We start from the raw sequence: 13,476 nt of genomic DNA, 5'->3' as shown, positions 1-13,476 counted from the left end.
GTCGTGTGAGTTGTGGGGTGACTTTGTTTTGACCACCCTGTCCTCCCTGTGTGTGCAGCCTCAGGACGGGTACCGTATGGTGCAGCAGTTCCAGTTCCTGGGTTGGCCGATGTACCGGGACACGCCCGTGTCCAAGCGCTCCTTCCTCAAACTGGTTCATCAAGTGGACAAATGGCAGGAGGAGTACGACGGCGGCGAGGGGCGCACGGTGGTGCACTGCCTGTACGACCACAAGCACACACTCACACTGTATTAACACTGGTACTGCAGTACTGCTGGTACTTGTAGTAATACTGGCACTCTTAGTAATACTACTACCGTGATACACACAGACTAACACTGTTGGTAAAAGTGAGCTGATTTTTCATCAGTGGTGATTTGTCTCCATCGTGTGTTGCAAAGTGGAACAACAGTTAACTCCTCCCTCCTCTCTGGTGCCCCCTGCAGGAATGGCGGCGGTCGCAGCGGAGTCTTCTGCAGCATCAGCATCGTGTGTGAGATGTTGCGACAGCAGAGATGTGTTGACGTCTTTCACGCTGTCAAAACTCTGAGGAACAACAAACCCAACATGGTGGATCTGCTGGTAAACACACACATTATCATTATGAAAAGTCATATTCAAGAACTTATTTACTTCTTACTATTATCATCATCATCACATATATTCATCTTGTCCTGTTTTATCTTATCATTGAAAATTAATTATTCTTTTTTCAGATCAATATATATGTAGATATATATCATACAAATTATTATTTTTGTCACAATCAACGTGATTTCATTAAAACCCTTTACGTTTCAAAGTTGCTATTAATATTGCAAACATCGTGTTTTTTCACCCATGTGTTGACCTCTGACCTCTGATGACCTCTGCAGGAACAGTATAAATTCTGTTATGAAGTTGCTCTGGAGTATCTCAACTCTGCTTAACTTCAACAAGAATCTTCATCGTGTTCACCCTCACCAGAAGAGGAGAAGGAGGTTTACTACTGACTGAAGGAGCAGAGGAGGAGGAAGAGGAGGAGGAAGAGGAGGATGTATTTGCACTGCCTTGTCAGACTGAAGTGTGACGTGCAGCATGGACACACACTCACTCTGTTTGATCTTATTGTGTCACGTTGTTGTGTTTGTATTGTTTAGTTGTGTTAATGAACCAAAACCACGTCAGAGTCTGTGATCGATCAGATCGATAATCAATTCCGAACCCCCCCGACACCCAACCAGACAACTGCACCCTCAAAATAAAAGCTTCTGAACCCACTGGTATCACCTCCTGTCCTGTCAAAATAAAAGATGATTGTTGAATAAGATACTAAAATGATCGATGAATCAATAATCATCTCACACGTCAGCGCTTCTTCTTCTTCTTCAGTTTCAGCTGAAATGAGGTTTGTGTTTCAGAAGCAAGAGTTGACTGAGAACTGAGCCCTGTGGGACACCGTACATTCAACTATAAACTTTGAACCTTAGCGATCAGCTGATCGATGATGAAACTCAGCGGCTCGTTCTGACCACACCACCTCAAGAGAAAAGTTGTGTGAAGAAGTTTGTCCGTCCTGTTGTGTGTCTTCTTCGTTGGTGCTTGATGTCGACCGTCTCAGTCGTCAGCAGCCGTTTGTTCATATTGTAAATAAATCAACAGGAAACAGGAAGAAGAATATTTATTCCTCCAGTCGTGGTCAGTGTCGTCATGGTCGATCTGCAGAAGCACAGAGAGAGAGAGAGAGAGAGAGAGAGAGAATTATGTTGCATGATTTTAATCGTTGGAGCAGCTGAACCACAGCTACACCAGGAAACGACTCCACTCTGCTGACACGTGGCTCATGTTGGTTGAACCCTGTTAGTTTGTGGCTCTGGTGCTGATGAGAACTTTGTTGTGATGAAATATATTATTTATGTTGTTATGTATATTCAAAATAAAAATCTCTATACACATGTCACCGAGTCTGAGTCTGAAAATACAACAGTCACTGGATCCCTGGGCACTATATTGTTACATCATGATATTATTATATGAAATAAAACATTTTAACTCGAGTCACCACTCGTCGGTCTCAGCTGCTTCTTTGGTTCTTCTGTTGTTCTGGATTCTACAGATAAAAGCCCAACAGTTCAAAAACACACACACTAGATCAGCTGACCCTCAAATACTCCTGAAGAAGAAGAAGAAGAACCAAGAAGAAGAAGCCCGTTCAGTCGACCTGCAGTTCGTCCTTTGGCCGGTGGAGGCACCGTCAAGCCGCCGGACCCGGACGAGAAGCAGGAAGCAGCCACCGAAGAAGAAGCAGTGCTTCCGGTGTGGCCTATGGTTCCGGTGGTGTCCGAAGTGAAACCGGAGTTTTTATTTTAAAGTTTTTTTCGGTTCAGACGTGAAGTCTGCGTCACGCTGTGCGCGCGAGCTGCTCCGCTCTCAGGTAAACCGGAAACACCCACCTGATCCTTCCCGCCTCGGTAACGCGTTAGCATCATGCTAATGATAGCATGTGTAGCATCCTTAGTGAGTGAGTTTCAGGAAGCAGCTGATCAATCAATGATCATAAACATCATCGATCACCTCACCTTTCCTTGACGTCATCAAATTTCATTATAGCGGGATCTTGTCTGTTCAGGTTAATCACTGAATGACGTCATCAATGCCACAGTAAATAACCTCATGTGATTGGTTATCAATCATCTGATTATTGATCTGTTTATGTAGATTGGAACTTGTAGCAGAATGTTGGTTATTGACCAGTCTTCTGTTCTCAGTGCATGATGGGAAACTGAGTCCTCTGGGTTTAATAGAACACTGCAGTGACCAGGTCACCTGACCAGGTCACCTGAGGTGCTGCCATTTTGGAGGCGGACTTTCCAGCTGGCGATGAGCTGAGCATCTCTGAGGGTGACCTCTTGGCATGATCACATGGTGTCCACTGTTGATGCTTCATTGGATGAGATTGAGATTAGTTATGGGCTAGCCACCTCTGACCATATCCCCATTGCCATGATATTAAATGTGGACAATGTTCCCAAGCTGGATAAGTATGAGGGCAACAACGTAGAAAAGATAGATTGGGAAAAACTGTCTAATGATGATGTCCTCAAATATTGCTTCAGGTCTGATGAATTTTTGAGTAAAGTATATCTGCCCCTGAGTGCCATATGTTGCTCTAATGTAAACTGTGATGACCCCTCCCATGGTGCAAGTGTGTGTGATTTGTACAAACATCTAGTTAGAGCTCTTCTTGAGGCTAGCAGGTGTTTATTCACTCATTCCAGGAAGGACAAGAACATCAAACCAGGGTGGAGAACATCTGTAGCTAGCCATCACGCTGAGTCCAATGCAGCCCATAGGGCTTGGGTAATAGCTGGAAGGCCCAGGCAGGGACCTGACCTTTATCATAAAAAGAAAATTAATGCAAAGTATAAATATGCCCTGCGCTACATAAACAAACAAGAGCAGGTGCTGAGTGCTCAATCTATAGCTGATCATTTGCTTCTGGAAAGAGGTAAAAACCCTTAATAGGGCGAAAGCAGCTCTTCCTTGCAGTCTAGAGGGGGTAACGGATGTAGTGGCAATAGCTGACCTATAGAGGCAGCATTTTGCAGAGCTGTTCAATAGTATTAAATATGAGCCTTTTCATGTTGGCAAAATTGATGAGGAAAGTATTTGTTTCACCCCAATGATGTTCTCAGTGCTATAGGGCAACTTGCAGACCAGATGGGTAGTGGCCTGGACACCATCACAGCAGAGCACCTTAAGTTAGCTGGCCCCAGGTTGGCAGTGCTAATATCTATCTGCTTTACCGGGATGGTGACGCATGGCATATTGCCAGACTCCATGTTGTCAGTAGTTCTTGTCCCAGTTATCAAAGACAAGGCTAGTAAGATCTGAAGTATTGATAACTATAGACCCATTGCAGTTGCTAGTATTCTCTCCAAAGTGCTAGAAAGATTCATTCTTGACAGGATAAGTGAATACATAACCACCACTGACGATCAGTTTGGCTTTAAGCCCAAGCATAGCACCGACCTATGTATTTACACTGAAAGAGGCAGTAGACACATATAGAAGGCAGGGCTCTACTATGTTTATAGGGTTTATTGATGCATCCAAAGCATTTGACCGTGTCAACCACTTTAAGCTGTTTAATAAGCTCAAGCTTAGGGGTGTGCCCAGTAGCTTAGTAAACATCCTAGCTTACTGGTATGCGAACCAGACTATGATTGTAAGATGGGGGAGCATCTTATCTACCCCTTTTAAAGTTGGTAGCGGGGTCCGTGTGGGGGGGGTATATTATCCCCAGCCCTTTTCAATCTCTATATGGACGACCTTTCCAGGCAGCGGGGGGGAAGCAGAACAGGTTGTATGACAGGTGATTCCCTGGTCAACCACTTCATGTATGCAGACGACCTAGCTTTACTACCCCCTAGTGGCAGTGGGTTTCAACAGCTGCTTAACATCTGCACTAATTATGGGGTTGATTTGGATGTGAAATATTATGCCAAGAAGAGCCTGGTAATGGGCTGTAGGTCTAAGGATGACATGGATATTAAGTTTCCTGCCTTTCATCTGGACAAACTCTGGGGGGGTCCAGTAGAACCAAATCCTTGGGGCACATTATTACAGACACGTTGGAGGATGATGCCGACATGTGCAGACAGAGGAGATGCTCTATGTCCACGCTAACATGTTGGTTTGAAAACTCCATCACTGTACAGTTGATGTAAAGATTCATGTGTTTAGAGCCTAGTGCCCCCCCTCTCTATACAGCTCCACTCTGGGTGAATTACAAGAAGGAGAGCTTGTGTAAGTTGAACGTAGTCTATAATGACTGTCTTAGAGTACTCCTGCAGAAACCCAGGTGTACTAAAGCCAGTGAGCTGTTCTGTCATATGGGTCCAACCACCTTCATGGCCTTGCTGAGGAACCTTACCTTTAAGTTTATGAGTCGGCTGGACCGCTCAACCAATTCTATAATAGATCTGATGACAGACCCTGTCCGCAGCTCTGTTCAGATCAGTGCCTTCTTTAGCTCTTCTTTCCTTTCATATTTCTGTGTAATGTATTGTTTGTATGTTTTGTTTTTTAAGCTGTGGGCCTTGAGCCTGTAATAAAGTTTAATAATATGATGGTGACCTTTCCTCTGATTGTGTTATGGTGCTTATTAAGATGTCGTCTGGACTTGTGGCGCCCCCTGGAGGAGGAGAAGAGCTCTGCGAGTGGAGGAGGGAGGTGGGATGTCAGTGGGAGAGTCCCCAGCAGGAGACGAGGGAGGTGGGATGTCAGAGCGACTCGGCTCCAAGGAGAGACGCTGGCGTCCAGGTGGACCTGATGAGACATTTAGGTGAGGTGTCCTGCCCCCTGCAGGCAGACGAGTGCAACTACATCTTCATGTTCTGATTCATGTCATGTGTTTTATCGTGAAAAGTCAGGAGGAAGTGATGAGGAGGGGGCGGACCCGAGGGTCTGGCGTTTCTGATTAATAGCGGAAGTGTTCAGGTGAAATAAGCCTCATACATCATCAATGTGTCAAATATTATCACATTCTGTTTGTAAACACAGGTCAATGTAAACATGGAGATCTGAACGGTCCAGTGTGCTGCTGGGAGAACAGGGAGAGGTTGAGATGTACTGGGGGAGTTAGCGGAGGATAACCACACATAGTCTTATTACTTTTATCCTTGAAGGAGCTTTATCCTATGAAATTATAGATAAAAGAGAAAATTTGAAATGAGAACGTGTTTAAGAATGGTATGTCACAGAATCAGTTATGACGCTGTAGCGTGTGAGACGTGCAGTACCGTGTTTGAGACACAAGGTGTCAGCAGAAGATGAGTTTGTGTTTATTGGTCTGCAGCCTCTCCGGCAGCTTCACCTGCGATGCTGCTGCAGTGTTTCTCAGTCCGATCTGACGGAGCAGACGGGGGGGCTCTGCTGCAGCACTGCACCACAACGCGCACCAGAACCATCAAACCGGCCATCAGGCTTTCCCCGAGTCTCACAGAGTCCAGGACCCAGAGGAGACCTCCGAGCTCCGACACAGCCAAACCAAACCCGCCCCCACGCCGCCGGCGCCGGCGCCGCGAGCCGCCTGATACCGACCCGGAGGATGAGGTGGAGGACACAGGTGATCCCAACTGGACTCCACCTGCAGGTGAGAGGATTTAATAATTTAATAATATTTATTTCATAACATTCTTCATTTCTTTGTTTTTTCTATTTCTACATTGTCCTGAAAAAGTATTTGTGATTCAATGTTTTTAATATGTTGATAATTGCCCCCCCCCCCCCCTTGTGTCCCCCAGATGGCGATGCTCCCTCTCCGTCGCCCCCCCGGGACGCGGGGCCGGACCCGGGGTCCCGGCACGGCCCCTTGGTGAAGCTGGAGGTGGAGAGCATCATGTGTGACGTGTGTGGCAAAGTGATGAAGAACAAGTCGAGTCTGGCTCGTCACTCCTTCATCCACACGGGGAAGAAGCCGTTCGCCTGCCAGCTCTGCGACCTGCGCTTCAACCGCCGCGACAACCTGCAGCACCACCTGACCCGGCTGCACCCCAACGGCGTCCCCAGGCTGGAGAAGCAGCGCGAGGTGCAGGCCTGGCTGTGCGCTGTCTGCGGGAAAACCTTCAACTGCAGGTCCAGGCTGAAGGCTCATGAGGTCGTCCACTCGGGGGTCAAACCTCACCGCTGCGACCTCTGCCCTAAAGCCTACATGAGGACCAACGACCTGGAGCACCACAAGAGGAGCGTCCACGTGCCGGGCTCCTCCTCTCCTCCGCGGCCCAGCTCGCTGCTCTGTGACTTGTGCGGCAAAGAGTTCAAATGCAGGTCGCAGCTCGTCATCCACTTTCAGACTCACACCGGCGAGCGGCCGCATCTCTGCGACACCTGCGGACGCAAGTTTGCCAGACAGCACCAGCTGAAACGTCACAAGATCCTGGTCCACGCCAAGCAGCGGCGAGGAGAGGAGAACCCTCCGTACGACCTGCCCTTCGCCTGCAGCGTCTGCGGCAAGCGGGTAAAGTCCAGAGCTCTCCTCGCTGCTCACAGCCACATCCACACCAGCGAGAAGCCACACCGCTGCGGCGTCTGTCTGCGCAGCTTCCAACGCGCCACCTGCCTGAAGCAGCATCACCTGCGCGTCCACCTGAAGGTCAGAGTGAACAAGGCGCCGCACGCCTCCGGGTACAGGAAGTGCACAGCACAGGCCAAGACGTTCCCGTGTCCCATCTGCAGCAAGACGTTCAAGTTCAAGTCTCTGCTGTCGAGCCACTCGTCGATCCACAGCGAGCTCCGGCCTCACGCCTGTGACTTCTGCAGCCGCAGCTTCAGGCGCCTCAGCCACCTGAAGAGACACCGGGAGGTGGTGCACGCCAACGGGGCGCGCCCGCCACAGAGCTTCATCTGCCACATCTGTGGCAAAGACAAGAAGTGTCGCTCGCAGCTGGACAGGCACGTGATCATCCACACCGGGGAGCGGCCGTTCGCCTGCAGCCTCTGCACCGCGCGCTTCAACCGCAGCGGGAACCTGCAGCAGCACAGGAAGCGCGTGCACGGTGTGGGGAGGCCACCGCCCCCTGAGGAAGCCCCGCCCATCCTGTTCGATGATGACATGACGTGCAAACAGGAAGAGACGGCGGTGGAGGCTCCGGCCGAGCGCTTCGAGGTGGCAGTGACTGACGAGATGGAGACGGAGGTCGTTCAGGAGCTCCTTGCTTCCTGACCTCTTGACCTCTAACCTCTTGACCTTTAACCTCGAGCCGACGCACGTTCAGAGGAAGTGACTTTGTGTTGATAGTAAATTCTGAACCTGAGTGATCTGACGATCAGCGATCGATTAGTTATGATTGATTCAGAATTAAACGTGATTCAGAAAACGTTTCTTCCTTCAGTTCATCTTTGTTGGATCAAAGGTTTCACAGAATTTAAATAACAAACTGAGTCACAGAAATGTTTTTATTGATGATGTCACAAACCGACGAGTTGAAGACTCACAACACACACACACGTACAGAGGGGGGGGTTGGGGAGTCACTCTGAGCTGAGGCCCTATGAGACGGATTGTGATTGGTGAATATGGGCGATGCAAATATTGTGTGACTGAATTTGATTGATTGAAAATCTTGTTAATTTTCTGATTGATTTATTTCTGTTTTAATTCAGAGTTTGAACGGATCAGGTTCAGGTTCGGGTTCTGGTTCTGGTTCTGGTTCTGGTTCTGGTTTCTCTCTGAGCTGAGTCCCTCAGTCCTGAGGTTGTTCAGCACTTGGTGATCACCAGCTCTACGTTAACAAGCGGGCTGAAGCTAACCGCTACACAGGACTAATGGAAAAGAGTCAAACCACAGAATCAAATCAAAGTCTGAATAGATTTGTTTCGCTCGTCAGATGTTAACGTTGATTTGAGAGGATGATGTCATCACAGGTCAGACGTGTGAGAACTGGTTCATAAACAGCTGCATTACATCAGTTTAGTTACATTACAGTTACATTACAGAAAACAAACCTGTCAATGGAACATTAAATGAATTCAGATTAAAAAAAGAACGAAGCTAGCTTGTTCCAGTCTTTATGCTATGCTACATTAAACTACGCTTCCTGCTGGACGTCTGATCCCTGATCAGCCACACGTCGGTTCATTGGAGTCAAAGTGTGTCCAGTAGGGGGCGCTGTGACATCCTGGTGAAGTCTGTGCAGTTGATTGTATAGTTGGACGTGATTTTCAGACACTGGTGCTCCTCTAGCACCACCTTCAGGTCACATCACTGTATTTACTGCTAATTAGCATATTAGCATTTAGCCTGGTAAAAGATGGAGTCAAATATGATACCTGCTAATGCTACATAGCCTCAGAAAACTTTCTGTACAAGTTTGTTTTATCCCCCCCCCCCCCCCCCCCCCCCACACACGCTTAGATCAAATGCTCATTAACATGTTTAATTAAGCATGAGTGGGCGGGCGTAACATGAGACAACCACTGGAAACGAGCGCGATTATTGGCTAAGCTGTCAGGTGATGTCATCGCTCTGCCAGCAGCATGCTGTGATGTCAGGGGGCGGAGCTTCAGACCACCATGCTGTCGGCCTTGGGTGCTCTGGAGATCCACAGGTGTGATTGGTCGGTGGCGCTCTTTGTGCGGGGTTCACTGCAGGGAGACAGATGACATCATCATCCAGCCCATATTAGTTTCTGATGTTCAGATTTTAATTCCTGGAAACGGTTCTTTGGAATCTGCTCGTCACATGAGTTCCAGGAGAAAGAATGAGATGATGTTCTCCTGGAAACATCCTGGTTCTGAGCAGTGAAACAGGAAGTGACCCGATCAGAACCTGGAGAACAGAACAGCTGATTCAGGAGAACGTCTGGATCAGCTGTTCTGATGCCAGGTCCCAACACTGAGCCAACTGTCAATCATCTGTGTTAACGAGACGGCTCGTTAGAGACTTTACAATCAATGACTAAGCTACACACACACACACACACACACACACACACACACTCACACTCACACACACTCTGCTTCCTCAGCAGGAGCAAAAGAGGCTGCTGGGAAATGTAGTTTTACCTTCTGCTCAACATCTGAAAACAACATGTCCCAGAAGCCACCAGGATGAGCAGCAGCAGGGGGATTGTGGGAATGATGACGTAGACCAGTAACATCCCTGAAGAGATGGAGAGAGAACATGTGACTGTTTCCTGTTTACAAACCAGCCACGTGACATCGCTGATCCTTAACGATGACATCACAGTCAGCTGTAAATCACAGAGCTGCAGCCCGTCAGAGGTCAGAGGTCAGGACCCTGAACCACGACGCAGGATCAGAGGTTATCAGTTAACCCTAACCCACTTCAGGTTCACATGTTCTTACCTGAAGCTGCGGCCGTGGTCACCTGAGGCCGAACCTCCTCGCTGCCCGCAGGCGGGTTAGCCACGCCTCCACCGGCTGTCGCCTCTGAGGACCCAACACACTGTTGTTATACACTTTGACCTGCAGGTGGCGTCACAGATGTTAGGACCTGAGGTTCCTGCTCACCTGGGGTCCGTCCTCCAGGGGCGTGGCCGCTCGCGTCCTCCCGTCCTGAAAGAGAGAACCAACGAGAAGAAAAGAACCAATCCAGCAAACTTGGGTTACCTCAGAGACGGAAGCTGATTGGCTGATGGTACCTGGTCGGTATTTGCAGATGAAGTTGTGTTTCATGTTGCAGCGGTCGTCGTTCCATTGGTAGAGATAAGCCCCGCCCAGACCAGGAAGTGCAGTTGGCTGATGGTACATGACGACGCAGGCCTCCCCCCCACAGGACGGCTCGTCAAAATACCAGTTCCTATGACATCATCAGTGTTATTACGTCATCAGTAGTTTTCCTGTTGCTCGATGTGATTGGACGCAGGGTTTTTAATCACCTGAAAGAGGCGGAGCTACCGTCGGTCCACAGGTAGAGCTGTGGACAGGAAGTGAAGGGACCGAGTTCAGGACGAGCCGGATCCACTCCGTCCTCACGAGTGAGACCGATCCAGAAGTCCCCGTCAGCTATACCTCCTCCCCCTGCACCTCCTCCTGCTCCTGAACGAAGCTCCTGGAGACGAAGAGGACATGAGAGGAGGGGATGGAGAAGGTGGAAGGATGAGGAGTCAGAGGAGGGGACGGAGGAGGAGACGAGAGGAGAAGACGGAGGAGAAGGAGGAGGGGATGAGAGGAGAAGACGGAGGAGGGGATGAGAGGAGAAGGAGGAGGAGGTGCAGGAGGAGAAGGAGGAGGAGACGCAGGAGGAGACGGAGGAGAGGATGGAGAAGGTGGAAGGAAGAGAAGACCGAGGAGAAGATGATGAGAGGAGAAGACAGAGGGGGAGACGGAGGAGAAGATGAGAGGAGGTGACAGAGGAGGGGGTGGTGAAGGTGGAAGGAAGAGGAGACAGAGGAGAAGATGATGAGAGGAGAAGACGGAGGAGGAGATGCAGGAGCAGATGGAAGGAGGAGGTGCAGGAGGAGACAGAGGAGATGATGCAGGATGAGACGAGGAGGTGCAGGAGCAGATGAGGAGGTGCAGGAGCAGATGGAAGGAGGAGATGCAGGGGGAGACAGAGGAGGAGATGCAGGATCAGATGAGGAGGTGGAGGTGCAGGAGGAGACAGAGGAGATGATGCAGGATTAGATGAGGAGGTGCAGGAGCAGATGGAAGGAGGAGGTGCAGGAGGTGGGTCTCACCTGCAGCAGGTCCTCGATGTCCTTCTGCTCGGCTGGACTCTCGATGCTGAGCAGCGCCCCCCCGTCCATCTCACAGGCGCGACACGCCTCCCTGAACGCAACGCGACTCGACACGTCGTGGAAATATGCGATCTTATAGCAGGGACGCTCGGGGACACCTGGACACACCGTCTGACCTGAGAGACACCGGGGGGGGGGGGGGGGGTGAATCCACCTGCAGCTACAACACGTCCACAACCAGGACAGAGAAAACTCCCGGCTACAGAGAGAGGGACGGATACACGACAGGTCTCCTCCTCCTCCTCCTCCTCCTCCTCCTCCATGTTAGCAGATGGGACCGAACTCAACCTGGACGTTTAAAAAATGTTTGTAAAGATGTTTCTGATGTTTCAGCTTGTTCTCATGAAGACAGGCTGAGACAGGGAAAAGTGTGTGTGTGTGTGTGTGTGTGTGTGTGTGTGTGTGTGTGTGTGTGTGTGTGTGTGTGTGTGTGTGTGTGTGTGTGTGTGTGTGTGTGTGTGTGTGTGTGTGTGTGTGTGTGTGTGTGTGTGTGTGTGTGTGTGTGTGTGTGTGTGTCTGCAGTGATTAATACACAGTCTGGTTAGCGTCACACACACTAAGAGCTACTTTAGGTGATTAGCTGGATTCTCTTCTGCACCATCATCACTTTACTGTTTAAGCCACTAAATGAAAAGCTCTGTCTCCTACCCCCCCCCCCCCCCCCCCCGCCTCTAACTGCTCATCCTGAGACTCACTGAAACACATTGAAACCAGAACATCACTCATCCGTCTGATGTTTAACATCATTTACAGATGTTTAATCTCACAAAAAGAGAAAAAAATACTGGATCTGCCTCCTGATCCAAATCCAGACAGACGGGTGGACAGACAGACAGAGAGACAGACGGGTGGAAAGACAGAGAGAGAGACAGACGGAGAGACAGAAAGACAGAGAGACAGACAGAGAGACAGAAAGACAGAGAGACAGACAGAGAGACAGAAAGACAGAGAGACAGACAGAGAGACAGAAAGACAGAGAGACAGACAGAGACACAGACAGAGAGACAGATGGGTGGACAGACAGTATGGCGGGTGGACAGAAAGTCAGACAGGTGGATAGACAGACAGAGAGACAGACGGGTGGACAGAGAGAGAGAGAGACAGAGACAAGCTGAAATGACAGAACCATCTGTACAAACATGTATGTAACATCTACTTTGACTAGTTAGTTTGGTCCCATCTGCTAACATGGAGGAGGAGTTTATGACTTGTACTGCAGCCAGACACCAGGGGGCGATGAAGCTGTTGTGTTGTCCATCTTGATTTTCAATTTTTGGTTCTATTTCCTCTGATGTTTCACTCGGATCTGTATTAAATGAATCCATGTTTTATTATTGGATGTTTTTTAGCAGAATAATAGGAAATTAAAGAAAACAAGTTACAAACAGATTTTTTTTTTTTAATTTTACTATTTTACCTAACCCTATTTAATCTAGGATGTGAGATAAAAATATTTGGTTGTTATTTAACTTATTGAATTAGTTCATCTTCATTAATGTTTTACGTGTTTTACTCTTAAAACAATCATTTGATGAGATTTTGAAGTTCACCCATTTTTAAAATGTTTACCCTCAAACAAACCTTCAAATCAAAATCATATATCTGGAGTCAGATCAATCTCTAAGAGCTGTGAGCCGGCACACACTCAAAAGTGTTTGACTCTTATTTTCTTAACTCACCGCTCAGCACCCGAGCTCCATCCACCCAGGCGACCGTTATCGCCATGACAACCGCGAAGACCCGCAGCATCACCGGAAAAAACATCGAGAATAATTAATAATTAATAAGTGTTTCCGTGGAGATTCATCTGTCGCCCTGCTCCTGGTGTGTTGTGTCCATCTTTGCTCGTGTTCGTCTGAAGAAGCGAAGCTGGAAATGTTTCTGTCTGTGAACGCTGCTCACATCCAGCTCCTCCCTCAACCCCCCCCCCCCCCCCCCCCCCACTCCTCACCCCTCCCTCAACCCCCCCCTTACTCCTCTGGATCGATCGGCCCCAAGGGGCCACAGATGTAACCTCCTCTTTCATTAAGCCCTGGGGGGCCACACACACTCACACAGTTTAATTCACTTACAGCAGCTGATCTATTCATGACCCCCCCCCCACACACACACACACACACACACTAACACTCGGTGATGATGATGCAGTTATGGGAAACTCTCGTCTTTGATCCTTGTGAATTTCTGTCATCTTCATGTTTACACTGATTCATGTTCACAATAAAAAACTGG

General features: G+C 48.8%; 3 protein-coding genes across 10 annotated transcripts in view; 2 read left to right on the top strand and 1 right to left on the bottom strand.

The window, feature by feature from the left end:
* LOC133932614 (receptor-type tyrosine-protein phosphatase mu-like) overlaps nt 1-1,944 on the top strand; it is a 72,390-nt gene extending 70,446 nt beyond the window's left edge. For all 7 annotated transcript variants that reach the window (XM_062379377.1, XM_062379376.1, XM_062379375.1 and 4 more), the window contains 3 exons: nt 59-222; nt 448-583; nt 877-1,944. In XM_062379377.1, the coding sequence (XP_062235361.1) occupies nt 59-222; nt 448-583; nt 877-930 (354 nt within the window). In that variant the 3' untranslated portion in view covers nt 931-1,944. The remainder of the gene's footprint in view (nt 1-58; nt 223-447; nt 584-876) is intronic.
* Nucleotides 1,945-2,273: 329 nt separating this feature from the next.
* On the top strand, nt 2,274-7,860 carry LOC133932829 (zinc finger protein 16-like). 2 transcript variants are annotated; one of them, XM_062379692.1, is made up of 4 exons: nt 2,274-2,414; nt 5,153-5,327; nt 5,841-6,137; nt 6,289-7,860. In XM_062379692.1, exons 2-4 carry the CDS (start codon nt 5,153-5,155, stop codon nt 7,704-7,706), a joined length of 1,890 nt encoding a protein of 629 aa, XP_062235676.1. In that variant the 5' UTR covers nt 2,274-2,414; the 3' UTR covers nt 7,707-7,860. The 2 variants fall into 2 exon arrangements, with proteins under 2 accessions (XP_062235676.1, XP_062235677.1); XM_062379693.1 differs by lacking the exon at nt 2,274-2,414 and adding an exon at nt 5,412-5,482 and having other exon boundaries at nt 5,202-5,327.
* A 1,053-nt stretch (nt 7,861-8,913) lies between these two features.
* chodl (chondrolectin) lies at nt 8,914-13,065 on the bottom strand. Its single transcript, XM_062379690.1, has 8 exons — nt 12,924-13,065; nt 11,185-11,360; nt 10,384-10,556; nt 10,147-10,304; nt 10,016-10,060; nt 9,851-9,934; nt 9,548-9,644; nt 8,914-9,127 (listed from the first exon to the last, which is right to left on the bottom strand). The coding sequence occupies exons 1-8, from the start codon at nt 13,006-13,008 to the stop codon at nt 9,046-9,048; spliced, it is 900 nt and encodes a 299-aa protein (XP_062235674.1). The 5' UTR covers nt 13,009-13,065; the 3' UTR covers nt 8,914-9,045.
* Nucleotides 13,066-13,476: the final 411 nt, after the last annotated feature.

This window comes from Platichthys flesus, chromosome 21 (genome assembly GCF_949316205.1).
Source record: "Platichthys flesus chromosome 21, fPlaFle2.1, whole genome shotgun sequence".
Classification (NCBI taxonomy): Eukaryota; Metazoa; Chordata; class Actinopteri; order Pleuronectiformes; family Pleuronectidae; genus Platichthys; species Platichthys flesus.
Note: the sequence above shows the minus strand (reverse complement) of the source record. Positions and strands in the feature narration are given on the sequence as shown.

Coding starts and splice junctions, on each gene's coding strand:
- LOC133932829 (XM_062379692.1), top strand. CDS start 5,153: ATGTCGTCTGGACTTGTGGCGCCCCCTGGAGGAGGAGAAGAGCTCTGC. Junction 5,328..5,840: donor GGACCTGATGAGACATTTAG/GTGAGGTGTCCT, acceptor ATTGGTCTGCAG/CCTCTCCGGCAGCTTCACCT. Junction 6,138..6,288: donor CAACTGGACTCCACCTGCAG/GTGAGAGGATTT, acceptor TGTGTCCCCCAG/ATGGCGATGCTCCCTCTCCG.
- chodl (XM_062379690.1), bottom strand. CDS start 13,008: ATGTTTTTTCCGGTGATGCTGCGGGTCTTCGCGGTTGTCATGGCGATA. Junction 10,061..10,146: donor CATCTGCAAATACCGACCAG/GTACCATCAGCC, acceptor TCTCTCTTTCAG/GACGGGAGGACGCGAGCGGC. Junction 9,128..9,547: donor TTTCAGATGTTGAGCAGAAG/GTAAAACTACAT, acceptor GTCTCCCTGCAG/TGAACCCCGCACAAAGAGCG.